The following is a 20,547-nucleotide window of genomic DNA, read 5'->3' as shown; positions in this document are numbered from 1 at the left end:
TAATTCTCAAATTTTAAAATCAATAATCTGGCAACTGGTCACTCCCGATTGTTCAGTGTTTCTCTTTTGTTTATTTTTTTTGCAAATTGTGTTAATCAATACCTGTAACTAACATTGTAAACACTAAAACTCAGAATTTTTTTAAAAAAAAGATAAGTTATAGTCCCTTTAGATTCAAAACGGATTGTGCAACATAGTAGCCTGTATGTGATTAACAGGTTGCTACTGTCTTTGATATTGTCTCTTGTGTCCCTGAGTTTCTTTGTTCACAATGGGTCACAATGGGTTTCAAAATTCCATTAATACTAAATAACTGGCCCGACTCAAAGATTTGGTACGCTTTTGATGATTATGCTTGTGCTGATAAGAATTATCAGCCATGTTAAGTGGAAAAGTGTTAATCTTTTAGTCCTGTGGTAAATCAACACATCAACACTTTGCCTGTTGATGTAAATAGCAGTAAATTGCATTTCGCAAACTTTAGCAAATTTCTTTGTATGGTTTTTTGAAATAACCAAATTCTGCATTCTAAATGTGAAAGTCACACAAATACGTTTGCAGTAATTAGTATGCTGACTGGCACTTAAATGGTGCTTTTCTGATGAGAATGCAAAGTGCTTCTATACTTTTCACTTTCTTGAATCTTCATTACAATAGTTTTTTGTTTTTTTGTTGTTGCTTTTTTTTTTTTTTATTCTTAGTAAATTAAGCAATAAATCTGGCCATGGATGTTTTTTTACCACCTCCAGCTTGATGTAATCCACCTATACTTGAAAAAACGCTGTAGCATTGCTGGGTAAAAGTTTGTCTGAAGCTATTTTGATCTAAAGAGTTCTCTTGGGTCATTGGGTGTAAAATAACAAAAAACTCTCTCGGTGTTCTGGCATTTGAATGAAATGATAAAAATATGCTTAACCTCTTACAACCAAAATAAATAACAAAAAGAAAAGAAACAAAAAAGTTTTATTAAGTACTTTTAAGGGTGTGGAAACCCCTTAAAAGGATAAAGATCCATGTCCTTGTGCCAAACTTAGGATAGAAGTAATGTTTAAACAGCTACCCTGGTTTATTCTAAACACAAATCAAATGAACAAAGTTGGGCCAAATCTGAACTCTTTTCAAACATTTTGATTGTAATGATGAGCAAAAAACAAAATGTAAGATCTGCAGCTGCTAAAAATCCTACAATAACATCCTTCAGTTTAAATATCGACTGTGTACGCAGTGTGATGAAACTGACTGGTTCGGTAAACATTTCAAAATATGCTGAGCTCCTCTGATTAAAGTTCATGTTTGTCTTGTGGTCGCTTCTATTTATTTATCATTTATTTCCTAACCCACTGACATATGTTAACCAATCCACTCTATATAACAGCCCCGTAATAGTGGCCTGCTCCAGTCTTCTCTGCGGTACCATGAGGACGTTACGAGTCCTGACACTTCTTTCGGCAGCAGTCCTGCTTTGCAGCGCTGCCCCAGGTTTGGAGCCACTAACATGCAGTGAAGGTAACGGTCCGGCGGCAGCAGATAAGGCAGTGCATCACATCAATGAGCATCACGACCATGGCTACAAGTTCAGACTGCATGAAGTTCAAGGGAACAGTGTGGAACAGGTATGATAGTAGCAGTAAATGTGCGCATTTGCAGTTCACATTTGAGTATTTCCACTTTGGCAAGAGGAGCAAAGAGATAATAAACAACAAGCGGGACAAAACTTAAACAATAGAAGAGAGTAGAAAAAACAGTAGCAGTTCTATAAAAGCATAGTGAGTGACAAATCCAAGTCCACAATTCTTTTGAAATGTTTTTCTTTTTAAAAAAAAAAAAAATTATTAATGTTTATTGTAGTTTTCCAAACATTAGCTTTTCATGACAAAAAATCCTTAAAGTCTGTCATGGTGTTCCTGTGGTGATGTAGGAAACTGCATCAGTAAATATGAATGACAGTCTTACTCTCTGCTCTTTCCAGGTTGATGGTGGATGTAACGTAAAGTTGCAGCTGGATCTTCGGGAAACAAAATGCCACACTATCAACCCGAAACCCTTTGAGGACTGTGAAATACGTGGCATGGGAGAGCGGGTAAATGCAAAGCAGCTGTTTGCTTAATCCACCTGCCTGCACTGACTTCATGCAACATTCACCTCTGGTCAGAAGGTGGACGTGCTAATCTGGCCAAATTATGCAAAGTTACTTCAGTGATGTTATGAAATAAAACTGCATTCTCTGTGTTTCTCTGAAGGCAGTGAAGGCCAACTGCACTGTGTTGATGACTATAAAAGATGGTGATGCCGACATAACCAAATATGAATGTGACACACGACAAGGTGGGCTCTCTCTGCATCATAGCTGTTCACCATTTCACTGAGAAGATGCTACTGTAGATATGATCAAATACGATCATTTTTGATTACTTGTTACTCCAAGGCTGTTGGTCTGCCTGTTCAAAAACACACTCGATGTGGCCAAAGACAGACTTTGGCCAAACTTCCTCATTTTTCATAATTTGTCATTTAAGTTTGACTGCAGATAAAAAAACAGCATTTGTAAAAGCAGTACACTAATAGCAAATATTAAAACTGTGGCATTAAGTTTAGTTTAAAAAAATGCTTATTTAGAATTTAAATCATTTAACATGTCTCAAAAAAGTTGGGACAAGGGTGACAAAATACTTTGTGTGTAACGCTAAAAAAATACAATGAAGAAACTCACGATTGAAAAATAATTTCAAACAAGCATCCTAGTGAAGAGGAGTCTTTAGGAAGTAAACATGGGGAGAAGTTCATTATCTTGTGAAAGACTGCAAGGGAGAATATTTGACAGAAAACGCTAAAGAGCCTCAGCGAGTGACTTTTGGAATCCTCTGAACGTACACTCAGTACAATTCTTTGTGTGTTTGCAGAAAAAACTAACTTGGAGATGGTACACATCTGCCCTGACTGTCCTGTGCTGCTGCCTCTCAACAACTCTGAAGGTCTCAAGTCTGTTCGTGAAGCGACAGCAGAATTCAACAAGAACACCAGTAACCAGCATTACTACATCTTGAAGGAAGTGGGGCGGATATCAACTGGGGTACAGAGGATCCTTTTCTTCCTCCCCCTCTTTGTGAACTCATAAGATCAGTCATTGTTTAACTTTACACTTTCTTTTCTTGTAGTACATAATGGGATTAGGAATGAACTACTATCCTGAGTTTGCACTTGTGGAGACTTATTGCCCAATGGGCTCTAGAATCGTAATTGAGGCATGCATTCCACTTTGTCCTAACAGAGCTGTAAGTACAACTCACACACTTCAGAAAATCCTGAGCCACATTTTGATATGCTGTGTACTAAAATTAGTCAAGTGTTTAGCTGTGTGTATTCAGTGAGATCATGAGTACCACATCCCATTAAAATTATATCACAATGTTAAAGAGTAACAAGCGATTTACTGCACAGTTGTAAGAAGTATTAAATCAAATACAAACAATACAGATAACCAGCATTTCTAATCCCTAAATGACAAATACCTTTTTTATGGCTTATTCCTGTTAGTTCTCTCATTGTATATATCCTTCCTTTTTTAAAGCGTCATGCTTTCTGCCGTTCATCTTACTCCAGTCAAAATGGACTCCTGTCCACTGAGTGTGATTTCTATCCTGCAGAGGTGAGACCAACAGCAGCTTTGCAATAAATTTCCTTTTTTATGGCAACTTATTAAGAAACGACAACAAAAAAACAACTCTTGCATTTGTTGTCTTTGTTCTCAACAGAACACCACTGCCCTTGGGCCTGGTGAGAAGGAGCCTGTCTGTGGACGTCATCCACATGGTCATGGTGGCCCCCCTCCACATGCTCACGACCATGGTCGTGGCCCCCCTCCAGATGCTGCCAAAGGACGCCCTCCACATGCTCACGACCATGGTCATGGCCCTCCTCCTACTGGTGGCAAGGGTAAAGGGTCATTTCACCCCCTACGGCGCTTTCATCCATGTCACGGATTCCTAGTCAATCCTGACCCAGCTCTCCACCCTATTTGCCCCTGGCCTCTTCCTCACCGCCCACACAACTAATCCAGAATTAGCTGAACATTGCCAAATAAAGAACATGGTTGTTCTGCATGCAATGTGCCAAAATATAGTGCATACAAAATAAACCATCGAGGTGTTGACTACTTGAAGCTGGAGTAAGCACAATGATTGTTATTTCTGAGAATCAGCAGACTCAGAACAGCAGTTCTGAAGTTTGGTTTGATTTGGCATCTATTTAATTCCATTATGATGCTGGCAGCAGCAATGATGCACTCAGCTATGGGCAAAGGTATCAAATGCGAATCTATATGTACAATGGTTGGTGTATGGTTCACATTTTGTAAATTGAAGGTAAACTGATTTGAGGATAGAATATTACTAAACACAAAAAAACCCAGCAGAAAGCACATATTTTTATTTTGGACATTATACTAAATGCGATATTGGATCAATTTTAAGATATCCAGAAATGAAGTGAGACTGGAAAAGTTGTTTATTCAAGAGTACACTGTATACAGTAAAGCACAGTTTGGGGCAAAAACATAAGAAAAACAGAACAATTTTATTTCACATACAATAATACATTCTCAGTGATCACTAGAATTAACCATAAGAATCACTCATTAAAACAAATTTATTTAATGCAACAGTAGCAGTTTTGTACAAGAGCCGAAGACGTGACTTGATGGTTTTAAGTCCATTTCCATTGTAATCTTTCTGCAGATCCTGAAACTTCTGTTTTATGCAGAGAAGTAAGCTGAAGCTATAGATGGCTTTGTACTCTGAGGAAACTCTGAACACAAAGCAAGCAAACAGAATCAAATTACTGTTACTTATTATCACACGCATTCAGCATCTCAATCAAAAAAACAATTTTTTCTTCGTATTTTTTTTTTTTTAAAGGCACCTAAATTAGCATTATTGCCCCACAGATTTACTGCTGCATCCCAAAAAAAAAGAGTTACACTACTAAGCCATGAAATGAAAAACTTGACGCACTGAAATTAATATGTGGTAGATGCTGATCTTTAAAAGATGAGCACTTTTACCTCTTTGACGTGGATTAGATGAAAGACCATAGATCGAGATGCAATCATCTCTCTTCTCAAAGTACTTCGAATCCAGACCAGCAGAGTCTCCACTAAGGACAAAGAGAAAACACAAGCCTGAGGAACACAAAATCACTTTGCATTCCTGACCAAAGAGACATATTCACAATGAACATTTAAAGCAAACAAACAAAAAGAGTTTGTTGTTCTACCACTGGTATTGTCGTGGAATCAAAATCATTTTAAATATATAACTGCTGTAAATTGCATACTGCTATAAAGAAACACATTTATCAGCCTGGATAGAGACCTTAAACTTCTTCCTTCCCTGCTAAAGCAAGAGAGACAGCTATAATGATAGGGAAGTGTATTTCATTTGTACACAAAAGTACAATATCAGACAGAAATGGACCAGATAGTATCTGTAGCAAACTTTTACAGGAAAGTTAGTGAGATTTTGTGCCTATACCTGCATAAAACAGTGCTTATTATTCAGGTGAACACCCAGGTACCTATAAGAGTCCACTATCTCAATGTCCACTTCCTGGATTTTCACCGGTGTAGTGCTTCCAATTAGTACATGACCTGCTCTGCCTCCTGAGCTAGACCCAACCCATGTCTGAGAAGTGCACTAAATTCAGTTATACTAACATTTTTTTCTTTATATTCACATTTGATATGAGATTAATTACAATAAATGAATACCAATAAAAAAATAACATATATCAATAAATGTGTCTAAATACTTCCATTACTCAAAGATAATACATTTTATAAATTGCACAGTTTTACTTTGGCTCATTTGTCTTTGAGTGTAATGTATACTCAGTCATACTAAGTCAACAAACTCACATCTGTCTGTTTGATGACTTCCCGAGATGCTCATCAGTAAGATTGATCCCAGCAGCCGCCATGGGAGATACAACAGGTTTGGCTGTCTGAGGATAAAACTGAAGTGCCAGAAAAAATACAGAGATATCTTCAGGTGGTGTTAGTGCTGTTGATCTGCTATAATGTGCAAACATAAGACTGTTGCACAAAGACACAGTGAAGCCCCTTCAGACCTTCTCTCTACTTCTCCATCAGCACTCTGAAAGCAAACTGCTGCTCACTGATCATCGCCCCTCTTATTAACTTAGCTTCAACAACTCTTTCCCTTGGCGCAGCTTTCTCTCTCTGTAGTTACTACAGCTCTTCACCTGCTTTCTTAAACATTTGTCCCAGTACGCTACTTCTCTTTCTCAGGCATCCCGTCATTCTCTAAGCTTATGTTAAACTAGACGTGATTGTTTTGAATTGATTATTTCTTTATTGTAACAATGCTTCTTGTGAATAATGCATTTGTTGGTCAAACCCACGAAAAACCCACCAAATCTTTTCTGCATTTATTACTTCCAGGGTGGATTATTAGGTTCATAGGCTCATGTTGATGTGTATATTGTTAAATGACAATTCGTTTCAGGTCATTTAATGGAGAAGTTCGAATCTAATATAATGAATAGTTAATAAATTACTGTCTTCTGTGCGTAATTAAGTAGCGTACAAAAAAGAATGGGATGCCATCCCATATAGGTGTGTGACTGAGCAGGTGACCGGCATAAGGAGGTGGTGCAGGTGGTGCCAGGCTGCTGTGGCTGTGTACGGTCCTTCCACATGCTACTGAGGCCCCTTTTTGTTGAATGAATAAATTGCTAGATGCCAATATGTCTCAGACTTCAATCACCCAATCTAATAAATGTGGCGCAACCCACATGCCCAGTGCTGCTGTTCAACCTGCAAATGCATTTTTCTCACACACCATTTAGTGTAACAGCAATTACACAGGCTTTCCAACAATATAACATTTATTGCCAACAAGCATTGCTTCAAGAAAGAAACTGACCAAATTGAAATTTTCTTGCTTTGCCGTCTCTTACTGCCATAATCTCTCACTCAATGACACAAAACATATTTATATTGAGCTGAATGGCACAATAGGAATGAAGCTTGTAGTAATATCTAAGAGGAAGGATGAAGAATAAACACCATCAGTATGTTGTCACCTACCCCAAGTCCTGCTGTTGTGGTTGAGACTGCAGGATTCTCCAGTGATTCCAGACCCCGTGCTTTTCTGGACAGCTGCTTTTCATTTAGCTGCTTGTTAAGCCAATTTATAACTGTGGTAAAATGAAAATAAACACACTAGTAAATGTGCTACACTTAAATAGCAACTTTCATAATGTGAATGAGATTGCTATTCACAATACAAATTATTTGTCATTCACACATTTATCAAGGCAGCCAAGGCAAGGAGCAGATACTCACAGTGCATCTGGAAAGAATGTTTTTTATGTTATGACTTATTCAATAATGGAATTAATTCATTTTTCACCTCAAAATTCTACAGACAATATTCCATAATGACAAAATGTAAATCAATTTGTTGATTCATGTATAAACAGGGACTCAGAAGGAGGCAGACGCAGCATCTAAGGGGATGGGTTTTGGAGAGAAGCTGCAGAGAGGCGTGTAAGACAAATGAATCTCTGTTGCTTTGTCCCAACCCATCATGTTCTGGGGGTTTTAATAAATTTGTCCAGATTTCTAGAAATGAGAGCTCCTCCATCCACAATGGGGTGGATGCTGTCTAAAAAGACCAGATTTCCCCTGAATCCTCTTTGTCCTTGGAAGTCATCAAATAGAATCTGAATAGTATTTTCCAAGGCTTTCAGATCTCTCTGACACCACTTTTATTCTGTTTTAGCTATTCTGGTCTTCTCATTGGATGATGTTTGCATGAGTATACGTATACATGTATTTTATGTTCACGTATGTGTGCTTGTGTACATTTTTAATTCTTTTTTATCATATCATCCCTCTGTTCAGCCCTTTGGCCGACACTTGATGTCTTTTAAATGTGCTATTTAAATAAAGGTGACTTGAAAGTTTCCCAATCATCTTTAGAGCCCACTGATTTTTTACTACTCAGACAGCCAGCAATCAAAGGGAAATAAGTGCCTAAAAATGTCACTCCTGGTCCGATTAAGGAGGGTACCAGAGAAAATGACTAAGCCCAAGATTGTTTTGGTAAAGTTAGTCCCCAATTCAATATTCATTTAGTTACCTTCGATTGATGCAACCAGGTGTCATTACTGTTGACGTGAATTATAATTTTACAAAATGTACATTTAACTTTAACCAGCAGTTTAAAAATTTCCCTGAATGTCACCTGCTCTGGCCCCTGGAAGACAACTATGTCTTTTCAAGGGTCTGAAGTGAGGTCAGCCTAAGCTGCAAAAAGGCTACATTTACTACAAGTATTGTTATTACAAAAGGAGGCAGAGGAGTAACTAAATATCTGACACACTGAGCAGGAAACTGCAGGAGGGACAGGTATAGAGGCCATGCTGCTAGCGAGTTGGCTACAAGCTAAGCTAGGCTAGGCAGGCAAATCACTGTGAATACAATTAGCGGGTGAATCAACAGATTGTGCTTTGGATAAAGCTCACAAAGTTTACACTAAGAAATAAGATGCTATTTAATTAATCTGGCTAAGCAAAGACATAGTGTTTCTTCTTCACTCATCTATAGTTTCCCCTTCCCCCCCCCCATCTCTCTGCAGATGGCTGAGCCTGGTCCTTCCCACTGTCATCAATTTCTTGCTAATGGTTGTGTGATTGTTGGTGTTTCTAATATTGCCAAATCACAACTGTTGTTGTTAACGAGCGCTATATAAATAAAATGTAGTTGTAGTGTACGTCGCCATATGGAAGTGGACTCCATAAACACTGATGGATTGAGAAGCTTTGCTGGATTTGTAAACCTTAACGATTTTGAAGACATGAAAGTCCGTTTTCAGAGGGTCCATTGAACAGGACTAGCTTCCTTACCATTCTCATTAGTTTTCAGCACTTCTTTGGTTTCATTTAGCTTCTGTACCGTGGCCTCCAACTGCTCATTTAATTTTAAAATCTGAAAAATAAAAAGAATATTTTGCACTGGTTGTTATTCTTGTCAGGAACCTTAGGCTACATTTCACACAGGCTCACCAAATCTGGACAGCAGAATATTGGAATAACAACGCCTGGTCTAATAAGTCTCAATTTCTGCTCTGACATTTGGATGGCAGAGACAGAATGACATGAAAGGACGGATCCATCTCGCCTAGTATCGATAGTTCAGGTTGTTATTTTATTTTATGCTCACTTGCATTTAAAAGGACACAGTTCACACAGTACTGTACTTTTTCTTTTTGTATTTTTTTAAAGTACTTGTACTGATTTACTGGTTTGACTGATGAGATCTCCTTTACTGCTTTACCAAAAGAAAAGGCTTCAGTCTGTGACATACCTGTTCTTCCTTAGTGTTGAGCTGCTGCTGAGCGCTTTGTAGATCCTTTTCAACACTCTGAAGTTTCTCTGAAGTTTCCTGGAGAATCTTTTCCTGCGACACTGTCACAGTGTTTTTGACTTTTATTTTTCCTACTAAGGTTCGAACTTCTCCTTGCAGCTTCTTAATGATACCGTTAGCCTGTATGTATAAAAGAAAAAAAGGATAGATCAAAAAGAGGAGTTGAGCCTTTTCAAAACTCACAACTTCTATTTTTTCCCTATAACAGAGATGCAGTCCGTTCACTTTCTTTCCAAAGCAACCAATATCAGTAGAAGTGAACCAGAAAAGGGAGTGGTGCACGTCTCTTGTTCTGGAGCTTACAGGGAACGGAAGAAGCATGAAAAACATCAAAGACCAGAAAAGAGATAATGAAAAGCACACGTAACAGCTACAGGGGACACGTCTTCATTCTTTTCAGCGCATCTGTTCATCTGTTATAACTTTGCTCTTCTATGCAGCTGGCTGGAAGACCATCAACAGCACAAACAAGAGTCGCCCACAGCTACAACCATCGCCTCCAACTGGCTCACTGCAGGTAGATGGGCTATTCATTGCTCCCTACAGGCTGCGAAAGCACTGCCAAGGGCTGGAACTACCATTTATTTTAGTAATCGAGTATTCTATCGATTAACTGGATAAAAAAATACTTTTTTCTTGTTAATGAGCAACAATAAAGATTTTAAAAAGAAAAAACAGGTCTTTTAAGTTGAACTGCTGATTGTGCTTTCTAAAATGAAAACCAGTGTTTTAAAGATTAACTGCATTCATCTGTCAAAAAATGTAAAATTAATTTTTAATTACATTTAATATGGCACATAAAATTACATGGAAAATACAGAAATACTCTCAATTACAGCCAAAGGTCAAAGTCAAAGGGAGGTTCTCTGACTTTGTACTGTGACTCATAAATAGTTATTTATATTTTCTGATTATATGTTATATCAAGGAAGACTGAGTTATCATTTATTAAACAGCATTATTATATAAAATTATCCATCATCCATTCTCTATCCCAGCTACCATAGGGTAAAAGGTAGGGTACACCCTGGACAGGTGCCAATCTGATGCAGGGCTAGCACAGTGGCGCAGTGGTTAGCACTGCTGCCTCACATTCCTGGGTTTAAATCCACCATCTGGCCACTGCCTTACTGTGTGGAGTTTGCATGTTTGCCTCATGTCTGCATGGGTTTTCTCCGGGTACTCCGGCTTCCTCCCACAGTCCAAAGACATGCACAGGTCAATCTGTGATTTTAAATTCCCCACAGGAGTGAATGTGAGCGGGGAAGGACTAAAAAGAAAGTGTAAACTTCATCCTACTCCTTTTTGAGCACGTATATATCAGAGATATTAGTAGCAATTAGATTTTTTTCTACTTCGTTTTCTGTTTAAAATATATTTCATTATTTAGATTTACATATGTGAAATAAAAAAAAACAACAACCTTAAAACCTCCATTCAGATGCATGTCTGAAATCTTCTCCAAAACCTTTTATATAAAAGTCTTGAGTGCTTGAAATATAAAATACAAAACAATGGCTAATGACTGAGACGCCCAGAATGGCTACCCGAAGACTGGAATATCTTGATCCCAAGGATCCCCAAGAATGGATCGGTCCCAGTACCAAATACCAAGGAGCAAAAACACCAGCGACTGGTAGACAGAGAAGTCACTCGAGAATGTAAGACTAGACTGACGAACCTATGCACTGCCAAGACCCCAATATGTGGAAGGTCAAGGCAGCAGTGGTCCCCGTGCTAACCGAGGAGGCACTTGAGGCAGTGACCCCAAACTGTGCCAGTGGTTCCAGCAGATCCCTAAACAACATCAAAGATCTCTGTCTAGAAGATATAGCAAAGATTCTGTGCTCCAAGGCCCAAGGACTTGAGCTTGAAGGATAAAAACTGTGAGTTTTGAACACAAACACACAAACTGACAAACCTTTATCAGCTCCTCAGAAAGTGATTTCACCGTAGCTTCAAGTTTTCGAATCTGAAGTTCCTTACTTTCTGCATTTTCTTCCACTGATTCCTATAACAAAAAGCAAGCTGGTTAAAAATATCAGAAGGGCAAAATTTTATTAAACAAACAAACAAAAACCAAAAACCTTGAAGGCTTGATGAACAATCCTGATTTAAATTTGGCCTCCATCAGGGTAGTCTCCTGCTGCACCTCTTCATTTTTAGATAAACCCCTGGCAACCCCTCGTGCAATGCCATGTGTGTAAGTCTAAAAACAGCAGCTTGTCAACTTGAATTTTATTTTGATGAACAAAGTTTTTGTAGGCGATTCCAAAAACACATCTACCTTTCAAACATGCTGTGTTCGTTAGTATGTTGCAGTTGTTGCATGTTCACTTCATTTCAGGTTCTCTGCGTCACATGTTCTTCCTCAGATGCCTCCGGACATCACAACCAAATACCTCACTTATACTCTCATAGTAAAAAAACAAAACAACCCCGAGGCATTCTCGGGGCTTTGAGACCGTATACCAAGTCTTGTCACCAGTTATGACTTCCAACATAAAAGTTGGACCAGTCTGACACAGATGTTTATTTTCTGCATAACAGTTAGTTAGCAGCAGAGTTGGTAGTGGATGAGCGATGAAACATTTCTCCCACTGAAAACACAACGTCCAGACGAACAGAATCAACCTTTTGGGATTTACACACCTGGATGGTTGAGCGCGCATCAAGACAGAAGGATTCATGAATTAAACTGAATTGAAATTGAATTGCACAACACTGACATCCTGAGTCTAACCATTCGTCTGTACACGGTGACTCCTGGTGACTTCCTATTCATAACGTCATATCATTTCTCTCATTCTGAATCCTTAATGCCCCCCTGTCCCCGAGGGCTTCCTTACCTTCTGCTGCTGAGTGGCTTCCAATACTTCTTTGGTGCGGTTCATCAGCTGATCCTTATCTTTGACCTCCTGTTCCAGAACAGCCACTCTCATCTGCATCTGGCTCACCAAACGGTCCTTTTCATGGACCTCTGCGTCCAGGGTGCTGTTTTCCCTCCTGAGAGACAGGACCTGCTGCTTTAAATGCTGGCATTCCTATATGAAAGAGAAAGAAAATAATCAACAGCATTCTCTTGCTGTGGGGAGCTTTCAGCACGGCTTCCGCTGCCCCCATGATAGGATGATCTACAGAAGATGGACGGATGAAATTTATATCTGCTGCCAATACACAAATTATAATAAAGTTTCAAACATTAAGAGCAAGTCACCTGGACGCAATAATTCCTCATCCTAAACATTCACTTACCTCGTCTGCACCAACTAGTTTAATCTTCAGGTCTCGGATGGCAGACTCGTTCTTGTATTTCTTCTCAGTCAGTTCTCTGCACGAGGCCTCCAACTCTGTCAGTCGACTATTAAGCTGATGGCTGCTCTTTTTATGAGCAGTCTCCAGCTCCTGACGAAGCTGCTCTGTCTGCTGCTGAAACCTGCTCTGTAACTGGAAGACAGACAAACAATCTCCAACCATTTCTGCAGGGCAATCTTTAGCTTTGCTTTTGATCCCTATAGTTTCAAAGGTTCCAAATAAATGACTGCTTCCACGAGACTGAGCTAAGAACAAAGCCACACGTGGTTAATATTGTGTGACAGGGTTGTTAACTATGCAGAGGATAGTGTTAGTAATTTGTATGGTACGACCCACAAGCATAGACTAAGATTTACAACTGTGTGCAGTGATTTGTGTTCTACTTTTGAGGGCTCACAAATGTGTGCTCCGATCCACAAACAGATACAAAGAAATCTGATCACACGGAAAACGACATAAATGTGCACACATAAACCTGAATAAATCCTTCAGTGCTTACGAATCTGAAAATACATGTAACAGCCCTCTCGCTCACTATTAAAAAATTTAATGCATGTGAACGAATTGCCTGAAACGCACCGATACCACACTGCATGCCCACATGAGGTTTTGAGACAAATTTCACACTGTCATGCAGAATAGAACAGAAATATCCTTTATTGTCCCTCATTGGGGAAATTCATGTGTTCCAGCAGCGTGGAAGTGGCAGGCAGAAAGAGCTTGAGACAAAAAGCTAAGTATATAAAATAAAGAACAAGAATAAGAGACTGTAGAGGGCAAATTTACAACATAAGATGTCAATGAATATAAGATGCTTTTAAAAAACTGTGTAGAGCGATGAAAAAGCGACTTCTACACTTTATATTTTAGTCGCTGAATCAACATCAGATTAAATCTACTACTACTAATTGACACTTTATTCAAACGACCGATTAAAACTAGTTTAAAATTTGCTGTCAAAATTAACAATGCAAACATATCACTGCACACACTTGTAAATCTTAGTTTAAACTCGTGGATCACATAGTACGTGTTTGTATCACTTTTAAAGGTTCATTTCTCCCACTTTACATACAAGAAGGTAGTAAATGCAAAACACAACTAACAAAAATGTAGCATAAGCTAAGGGAGCTAATCTGAAGTTCCATGTTAATGTCACAGTAATTTGACCCTGACTAGGTCAACCTCGAGCCCTACAATAACCACACAAATATTTACATCGCATGCTTTTTAAGCACTTGCCATCTAAAATATGAGCTGACTTGTACGGAAGAGGAATAGGGCCACTGGGGGAAAAAAAGTGGGCACGTCTCTCTCTTTTTTTTTTTTTTTTCTTTTCCTGAATTCTGAGATTAAAGTCAGAATTCTGAAAAAAAAATTGATGAAAAAGTCAGAATTCTGACTTTTTTTTCTCAGAATTCTGAGATTAAAGTCAGAATTCTGACTTTTTTTTCTCAGATTTTTTTTCCAGTGGCCCTAATCCTCTTCCGTAGACTTGCTTTGAACAATTATTTTTAAGTAATTTCATGAATTATAATGATTTAAACTAATAAAGTTTAATAGATTTGTTTTCCATTTTCTACGTTTGATACGTTGGCATAAAGAAGTACAACAAAGTACTGAGTAATGTACACACCATAGTACTCTACAACTCAAAATTGAAAACCTGGAATCTAAACAAAACCTTGTAACTTTTTAGGAAATAACATTTTACTTGTGTGACTATGTTTTTTTTAAACAGATCACAAATCTGTGGAGAGATGCTCTTTCTCCAAATATGTTTTTTTAGCTGCTCTTTGCTCCAAGTCAGGTAAAATAACTTCTATCCTGCCGAGCTTCCTTAGACACAGCGCTGTGCACAGCTTGTTTTGACATTAATACCCATATTAAAAACATAGCTGATGAATTTGTGCTGATTAAAAGAGAAGTCTTGCCTCCAGAGCCTTGTCTCTCTCCAGCTGCAGCTCCTGAGAATGAAGGCTGGACAGCGAGCTGGTCTGAGTCGTCCACTCTGAGCGCAGTTTGTCCAACTCTTTGGTCTTCTCAGACAGCGTCTATGATCCACATATGATCACTTGTTCAGCTGCATGTTATAGTTACATAGAACACACCGTGGACAACGCTTTGTGGAACTCTTTTTAAATGTTGATCTGATAATTACAACTTTGCAGATTCCAGTTTTCCTTGCTATATTTGACCGCATACAAAATAATTGTTCAACTTTTGTTTAATAAAAAGAAATTACATGAAAAAAATCAATAAATGGGCAGTTTATTAATATAACATTAATTGCTGTAATGCAAGAACTACTAAACTGAGTACGTAAGTAAGCTGTATCATATCTTAAAAAATAAAAATAATGCACACCTGTTGAGCATAATTCAGCTGCCTGGTCAGATCATCTTCAGTCGTCTTAAGCTTCATTTCTAGGGCATGCTTCTCTGCCTGAAACAACAAAAAATGACACAAACATGACAAAACCTGTTAAAACTCAGTTTTGCTCTGAAAAACAAAATAATTATTTGACTAGACAATTATATTCAAACAAATGTTTTTACATAATATATATACACGTTGCCTTCAGCTGATCAAACTAAACTAAAGCTAAAATACAAGTAAGCTTGAAAACATGAAGCCCACCCAAGCAATACAAGCTCCCATCTTTGGGATTAACAACTACACTTAACATGTACATGACAACGTTTTACTTACATGAACTAACATTAAAATTTGGTATTTATTTAAAGGGTTGTTTTTTTGATGAGTGGCATAAAGTATGAAGAAGCTAAATGGAACCAACCTTCAGAGAGGAGAGACAAACTGCCAGGTAATCTTTAACCTCTTTGTCAGAAGCTTGAGAAAGTCGTAAAGACAAGTGGTTAAGGTGCTTAAATGCGTTTGTCTCTATGACACTGAAGTTGGCGGGACCTTCTAGCACTGGAGACTGACATGACAAATGAAGAAGAAATCTGTGGAAAGGACAACAGTTAGTCTGTGCAAAAGGGTTTAATTTATATCTTTCAAATTACTAAGTCAGTAGGACATATTTGTAATGTTTTTAAATATTCCAGTGATACTTAATGATGAGCATAGGGACGTGCAGCAAGCAACTTTATCGTTCACCAATTTCAAATTCCAAGGCTCACCCTCACCTTTACTACAGAGTCCTCTCCCCACTCTCCTGCCTCCCTCGCTTCCCCCCCTTCCTGACACCATGACACCCCCCTCCTCCAATCCCTCTCTCAGCAGCAAGACATCTCCCCCCCTCCCCTCCTCCCAAACATCTCCCAGTGTCACAGTGGACCAGGTCAGGAGACAACTGAGGAAGCTTCGCCCCAGAAAGGCAGCAGGCCCAGACAAGGTGTGTCCTAGGATGCTAAAGGCGTGTGCTGCTGAACTTGGGGAGCCGCTACAACGAGTCTTCAACCTCAGTCTGCGACTGGGGAGAGTGCCCGCCCTATGGAAGACATCCTGCATCGTCCCGGTCCCCAAAAAGAACCGGCCCAATGAGCTGAATGACTTCCGACCGGTGGCACTGACGTCACATCTTATGAAGACTCTAGAGCGGCTCTTCCTCAACCTCCTCCGACCACAGGTACAACATGCCCAGGACCCACTACAGTTTGCATACAAGGCGGGTGTCGGAGTGGAGGATGCCATCCTGTACCTCCTACACAGAGCCCACTCACACCTGGATGGGGGAAAAGGCACGGTCAGGATCCTGTTTCTTGACTTTTCCAGTGCCTTTAATACCATCCGGCCCTGTATGCTTCAGGAAAAACTGAACAGGATGGAGGTGGACCCCTGCCTGGTGGCTTGGATCTCCGACTACCTCACCGACAGACCACAGTACGTCAGGCTGAAGGACATCACGTCTGACACTGTGGTCAGCAGCACAGGAGCACCACAGGGAACTGTGCTGTCCCCTCTTCTCTTCACCCTGTACACCTCTGACTTCTGCTACAACTCTGAATTATGCCACATTCAGAAGTTTGCAGACGACACAGCCATCATGGGGTGTATCTGGGATGATCAGGAAGAGGAGTACAGAAGTCTGGTGAGGAACTTTGTCGCATGGAGTCACACAAACCACCTGCAACTCAACACCTCAAAGACTAAGGAACTGGTTGTGGACTTCGGGAGGTCCAGAGAAGGTCCACTGCCGGTTCAGATAGAGGGGGAGGAGGTGGAGGTGGTCAACAAGTACAAGTACCTCGGGCTGTGGGTGGACAATAAACTGGACTGGTCATGCAACACAGAGCACCTGTATAAAAAAGCCCAAAGCCGACTGTACTTCCTCAGGAGGCTGAGGTCTTTTAACATCTGCAGGAAGCTCCTGAGGATGTTTTACCAGTCAGTGGTTGCTGGAGTACTTTTCTATGCAGTGGTGTGCTGGGGGAGCAGCACAGCAAAGAGGGACTCATCCAGGCTGGAGAAACTGATCAGGAGGGCTAGCTCTGTGGTCGGCATGAAGCTGGACACTCTGGTGACAGTGGCAGAGAAAAGGACATTAAAGAAACTGATGGACATTATGAACAATGCTGGGCATCCTCTGCACACGGCCATAAACAACCAGAAGAGTCTGTTCAGTGACAGGTTGCTTCTCCCCAAGACAAGAACTAACAGACTTAAAAACTCCTTTGTCCCACACGCCATCAGACTGTTTAACTCCTCTCTGGAGGGGAGAGGGAGGGGAAACAGGAGGACAAAGGAGGGGGGAACAACTAAGCTGTAGTGCCTCTTCACCTCACTGTGCAATACCTTTGTGCAATACTTTTGTAAATAGTCAACAGTGCAATAGACTCAATACTTGAAATGTGCAATTCACTTGTATTTTTATTCCTATTTATCCCCTTCATATATTTTATTTATATCTGTCTCTGTATTTATATAAGTGTGTGTGTGTGTGTGTGTGTGTGTGTGTGTGTGTGTGTGTATATATATATAACATTCTGTAACTGTAACTTCTGTCGGTGCTGTGCTTTTTGGAAACCGAATTTCCCAGAGGAACCCACCCGAGGGATTAATAAAGTTCTATCTTATCTTATCTTAGAATCGTGTCTACTTTTATCACAGCGTCACTTGAGAAGGGATGACACTGGCTGATAAAATACATTAATTTTTTTCTCAAATATTTATTTATTGCTTTTCCAACAACATTTTAACCAATAGGAAGAGATAGTTCAAATAAAACAGAGGAGGAAATTAATTTTTTTTTAAATTGAGTGTATAATAGTAGTGTATGTACATCGTGTATGAACAGTGTTGGGGAAACACATAGATATAGTTATACATACTCTCCCATGTAGATCATTCAGATATTATTACAGAAAAAAAAAATTATATATAGATAAGTAAAATAAAACAAAACAACCCCCCCCAAAAAAAAAAAACAACAACAACAACAAAAATATATTTATGGCATATATTTGCTTAGCTTATTCAAACAGTGTGATGTCATGTGTTGGTTTTCTTCATACCTTGGACTGTCTGACGTTTGTTCGGAAATGCACAGGTTAAGCAGGTCAATAAACTTCTGAGGAAATGATGCAAAATCGATCAGTAGACCCTGTTGGACTTTCAAGCTACACAACAATTCAAACACAAATGACATTAGTTAATATTGAAGATGCTTTGTCCCTTAACTCTAACACAACACACTACTTCATACAAATCTTTTTACACTTACCTTTGGAAATCCTCTTCTGATATTGCAAGGTTGAAGAGAAAATATGGATCTATATCATCTGTTATCCGTACTAGAAGATCCTAATGTAATATGTAAAGAACAGGAAATGTTAAATGATATAATGTAAGTGTAGTGTAGTATATAGTATAGTTCTCTCTTTATTTTAAAACGATAAAACGTCCCACTCACTCTTTTGTGCACTGGACTTGTTGTCAGCTGAAGTTCAATTGTGACACGAATATTTGCTTTTCTGTAAAATGAAGCAATTAAACATGATGTTTGGTGACTCAATAAGTCCTATGTGAACTTGTATTTCAGTGTTCACCTCATTTCAAAAATCCACGAACAGAATAAAGACAGGAATATGAAAATGTTTCATTTTCCCATAAATGTTTGCAAAATACACTAACACTTGCTTCTGATTCTGCAATGCTTTCCATGCAGCATTCACAAAGGCTCACTTACCCTTATGTGAAGTAACTTATGAAGGCTGCTAACAACATTAGCATGTCACCTGCCTTTACCTTTCAGTATGCCAAAATATTAAAACACTGACTTAGCACTAAGTGTCCGCCCTTCATTTTCATCTATGCCAGTAATCTTTTCCTGTGTCTAATTTACCATCAGAACTTCGCTGGTACTGCTGCAGTGAACATTGCTGTCAGAGCACCATCTGGTTCAATATACAGATGTGTTCTCTCACAACTGTTTGTGTATGTGAAGCATAATTGCACACTTGTACAGTAAAAGAATTTTGAATGGTTACCAAAACCCAAAATGCACAAAAAAAAGTTCTACTCTGTTTCCATTATTGTGTATATTTACATTACAAGTATTCTGACAAAGACACATTTTTGTGATTTTGTCTCTGTAACCCACCAGGGTGGATTTTAAATCAAACAATCCAGATGCACCTAAAGTGAAGACATTTAGTTTTAATTCAGGGGTTTACCTGCAGAAACTGCTTAGGACACACAGCAGTTTGCATACATAGACTGCCGTTTTCAGAGGCTCAAACATAATTAGACAAGCTAAAGTCAAACCCACGGACACCACTACATGTTGCCTTGAGATGCTCTGCCAGGCCTCCAGCTGTTTGTCTCTGAATCTCTCAGCGTTGTCTTCTGTAACTGAAAAACATGCTGCTGGGTTGAGAACAGCCGACTAACTTTACCATTCAAGAATATCCCATTTCTTTGCCTTGAGAAACTCTTGGATTTGCAGTACGCTTTGCGTTATCATTCATTTGATTAATATTAACGTGCTTTGCATTAGTCTGTGCAACACGTTTGTTTGTTTTCCCCGGTTGGATTCGACCGACAGCTGTTTGCCGCAGTCAGGATGGGGAGGTTTCGTGTGTGCCGACAGAATAACCGTAATTATTCTTCTCGTCAGGTGTAACTTCAAACCAAGCTGTTTAAATAGTGCGTCCGTGTCCGTGTGCACAGGCTTACCTTTCCTCGCAGTCCCTGCATCTGACATTAACCTGCAACACTTTGTTGAAGAGCTCCTCCATGACAAAACCCGTCTTTCCCTGCGGTGCCGCTGTGACGAGTCAGAACATCGATCAACGTTAAAGGTTCGTATATCAGAGTATTTCTGAGTGATGCTGGTTTTCATCAGTCAGCTGGATCAGTAGTGTTTGGTATCTTTCAATTTGGCGCTTTTCAGGCGCCAACCGTACAAACGGAACATATGGTCCTTTTTTTGTTCTACGCTTTAATGGTGGACGGCAGACATGAAGCCTGGTACCGACACCGCCACCTGCTGGCCACAGTGGAAACAGAACACAGCGACCCACACGGTGATAGTGTGATACATTTCATTTAGTTTAGTTATAATGATAGAAATTGCTTTCAGGTAGGTAAGTCCTACCTTGAGTAATCTTGAAGAATCTTGAATAATCAGGCCCCGTTTTGTCTTAAAGACCTTATAGTATGGTAAGGACTCCAATACAGCTCTCAGACTTACTTGTCATTCCAAGAGTGTTTAAAAGCAGAATGGGAGGGAGAGCCTTCAGTTTTCAGTGCCCTCTTCTATGGAACCATCTCCCAGTTTGCGTTCAGGAGACAGACACGATCTGCTTTTAAGATTA

The 20,547-nt window shown here is 39.4% G+C and overlaps 2 protein-coding genes across 3 annotated transcripts; one reads left to right on the top strand and one right to left on the bottom strand.

The window, feature by feature from the left end:
- The first annotated feature begins 1,289 nt into the window (after positions 1-1,289).
- Positions 1,290-4,159, top strand: ahsg1 (alpha-2-HS-glycoprotein 1). The gene is made up of 7 exons (XM_086268545.1): positions 1,290-1,613; positions 1,970-2,080; positions 2,241-2,325; positions 2,901-3,070; positions 3,156-3,272; positions 3,569-3,646; positions 3,753-4,159. Exons 1-7 carry the CDS (start codon positions 1,290-1,292, stop codon positions 4,050-4,052), a joined length of 1,185 nt encoding a protein of 394 aa, XP_086124671.1. The 3' UTR covers positions 4,053-4,159.
- On the bottom strand, positions 3,988-20,161 carry sass6 (SAS-6 centriolar assembly protein). Of its 2 annotated transcripts, XM_086268544.1 has the most exons (16): positions 19,907-20,159; positions 18,642-18,702; positions 18,453-18,532; positions 18,244-18,348; positions 15,564-15,732; positions 15,131-15,208; positions 14,698-14,817; positions 12,704-12,895; positions 12,298-12,492; positions 11,370-11,459; positions 9,389-9,568; positions 8,929-9,010; positions 7,106-7,215; positions 5,912-6,009; positions 5,060-5,151; positions 3,988-4,803 (listed from the first exon to the last, which is right to left on the bottom strand). In XM_086268544.1, exons 1-16 carry the CDS (start codon positions 19,966-19,968, stop codon positions 4,751-4,753), a joined length of 1,767 nt encoding a protein of 588 aa, XP_086124670.1. In that variant the 5' UTR covers positions 19,969-20,159; the 3' UTR covers positions 3,988-4,750. The 2 variants fall into 2 exon arrangements, with proteins under 2 accessions (XP_086124670.1, XP_086124669.1); XM_086268543.1 differs by having other exon boundaries at positions 3,988-5,151; positions 19,907-20,161.
- Positions 20,162-20,547: the final 386 nt, after the last annotated feature.

This window comes from Aulonocara sp. 'chitande type north' Nkhata Bay, linkage group LG17, assembly GCF_057382095.1.
Source record: "Aulonocara sp. 'chitande type north' Nkhata Bay isolate Kocher_YH1m ecotype deep benthic linkage group LG17, A_spYH_male_GT1.1, whole genome shotgun sequence".
Taxonomy (NCBI): Eukaryota; Metazoa; Chordata; class Actinopteri; order Cichliformes; family Cichlidae; genus Aulonocara; species Aulonocara sp. 'chitande type north' Nkhata Bay.
Note: the sequence above shows the minus strand (reverse complement) of the source record. Positions and strands in the feature narration are given on the sequence as shown.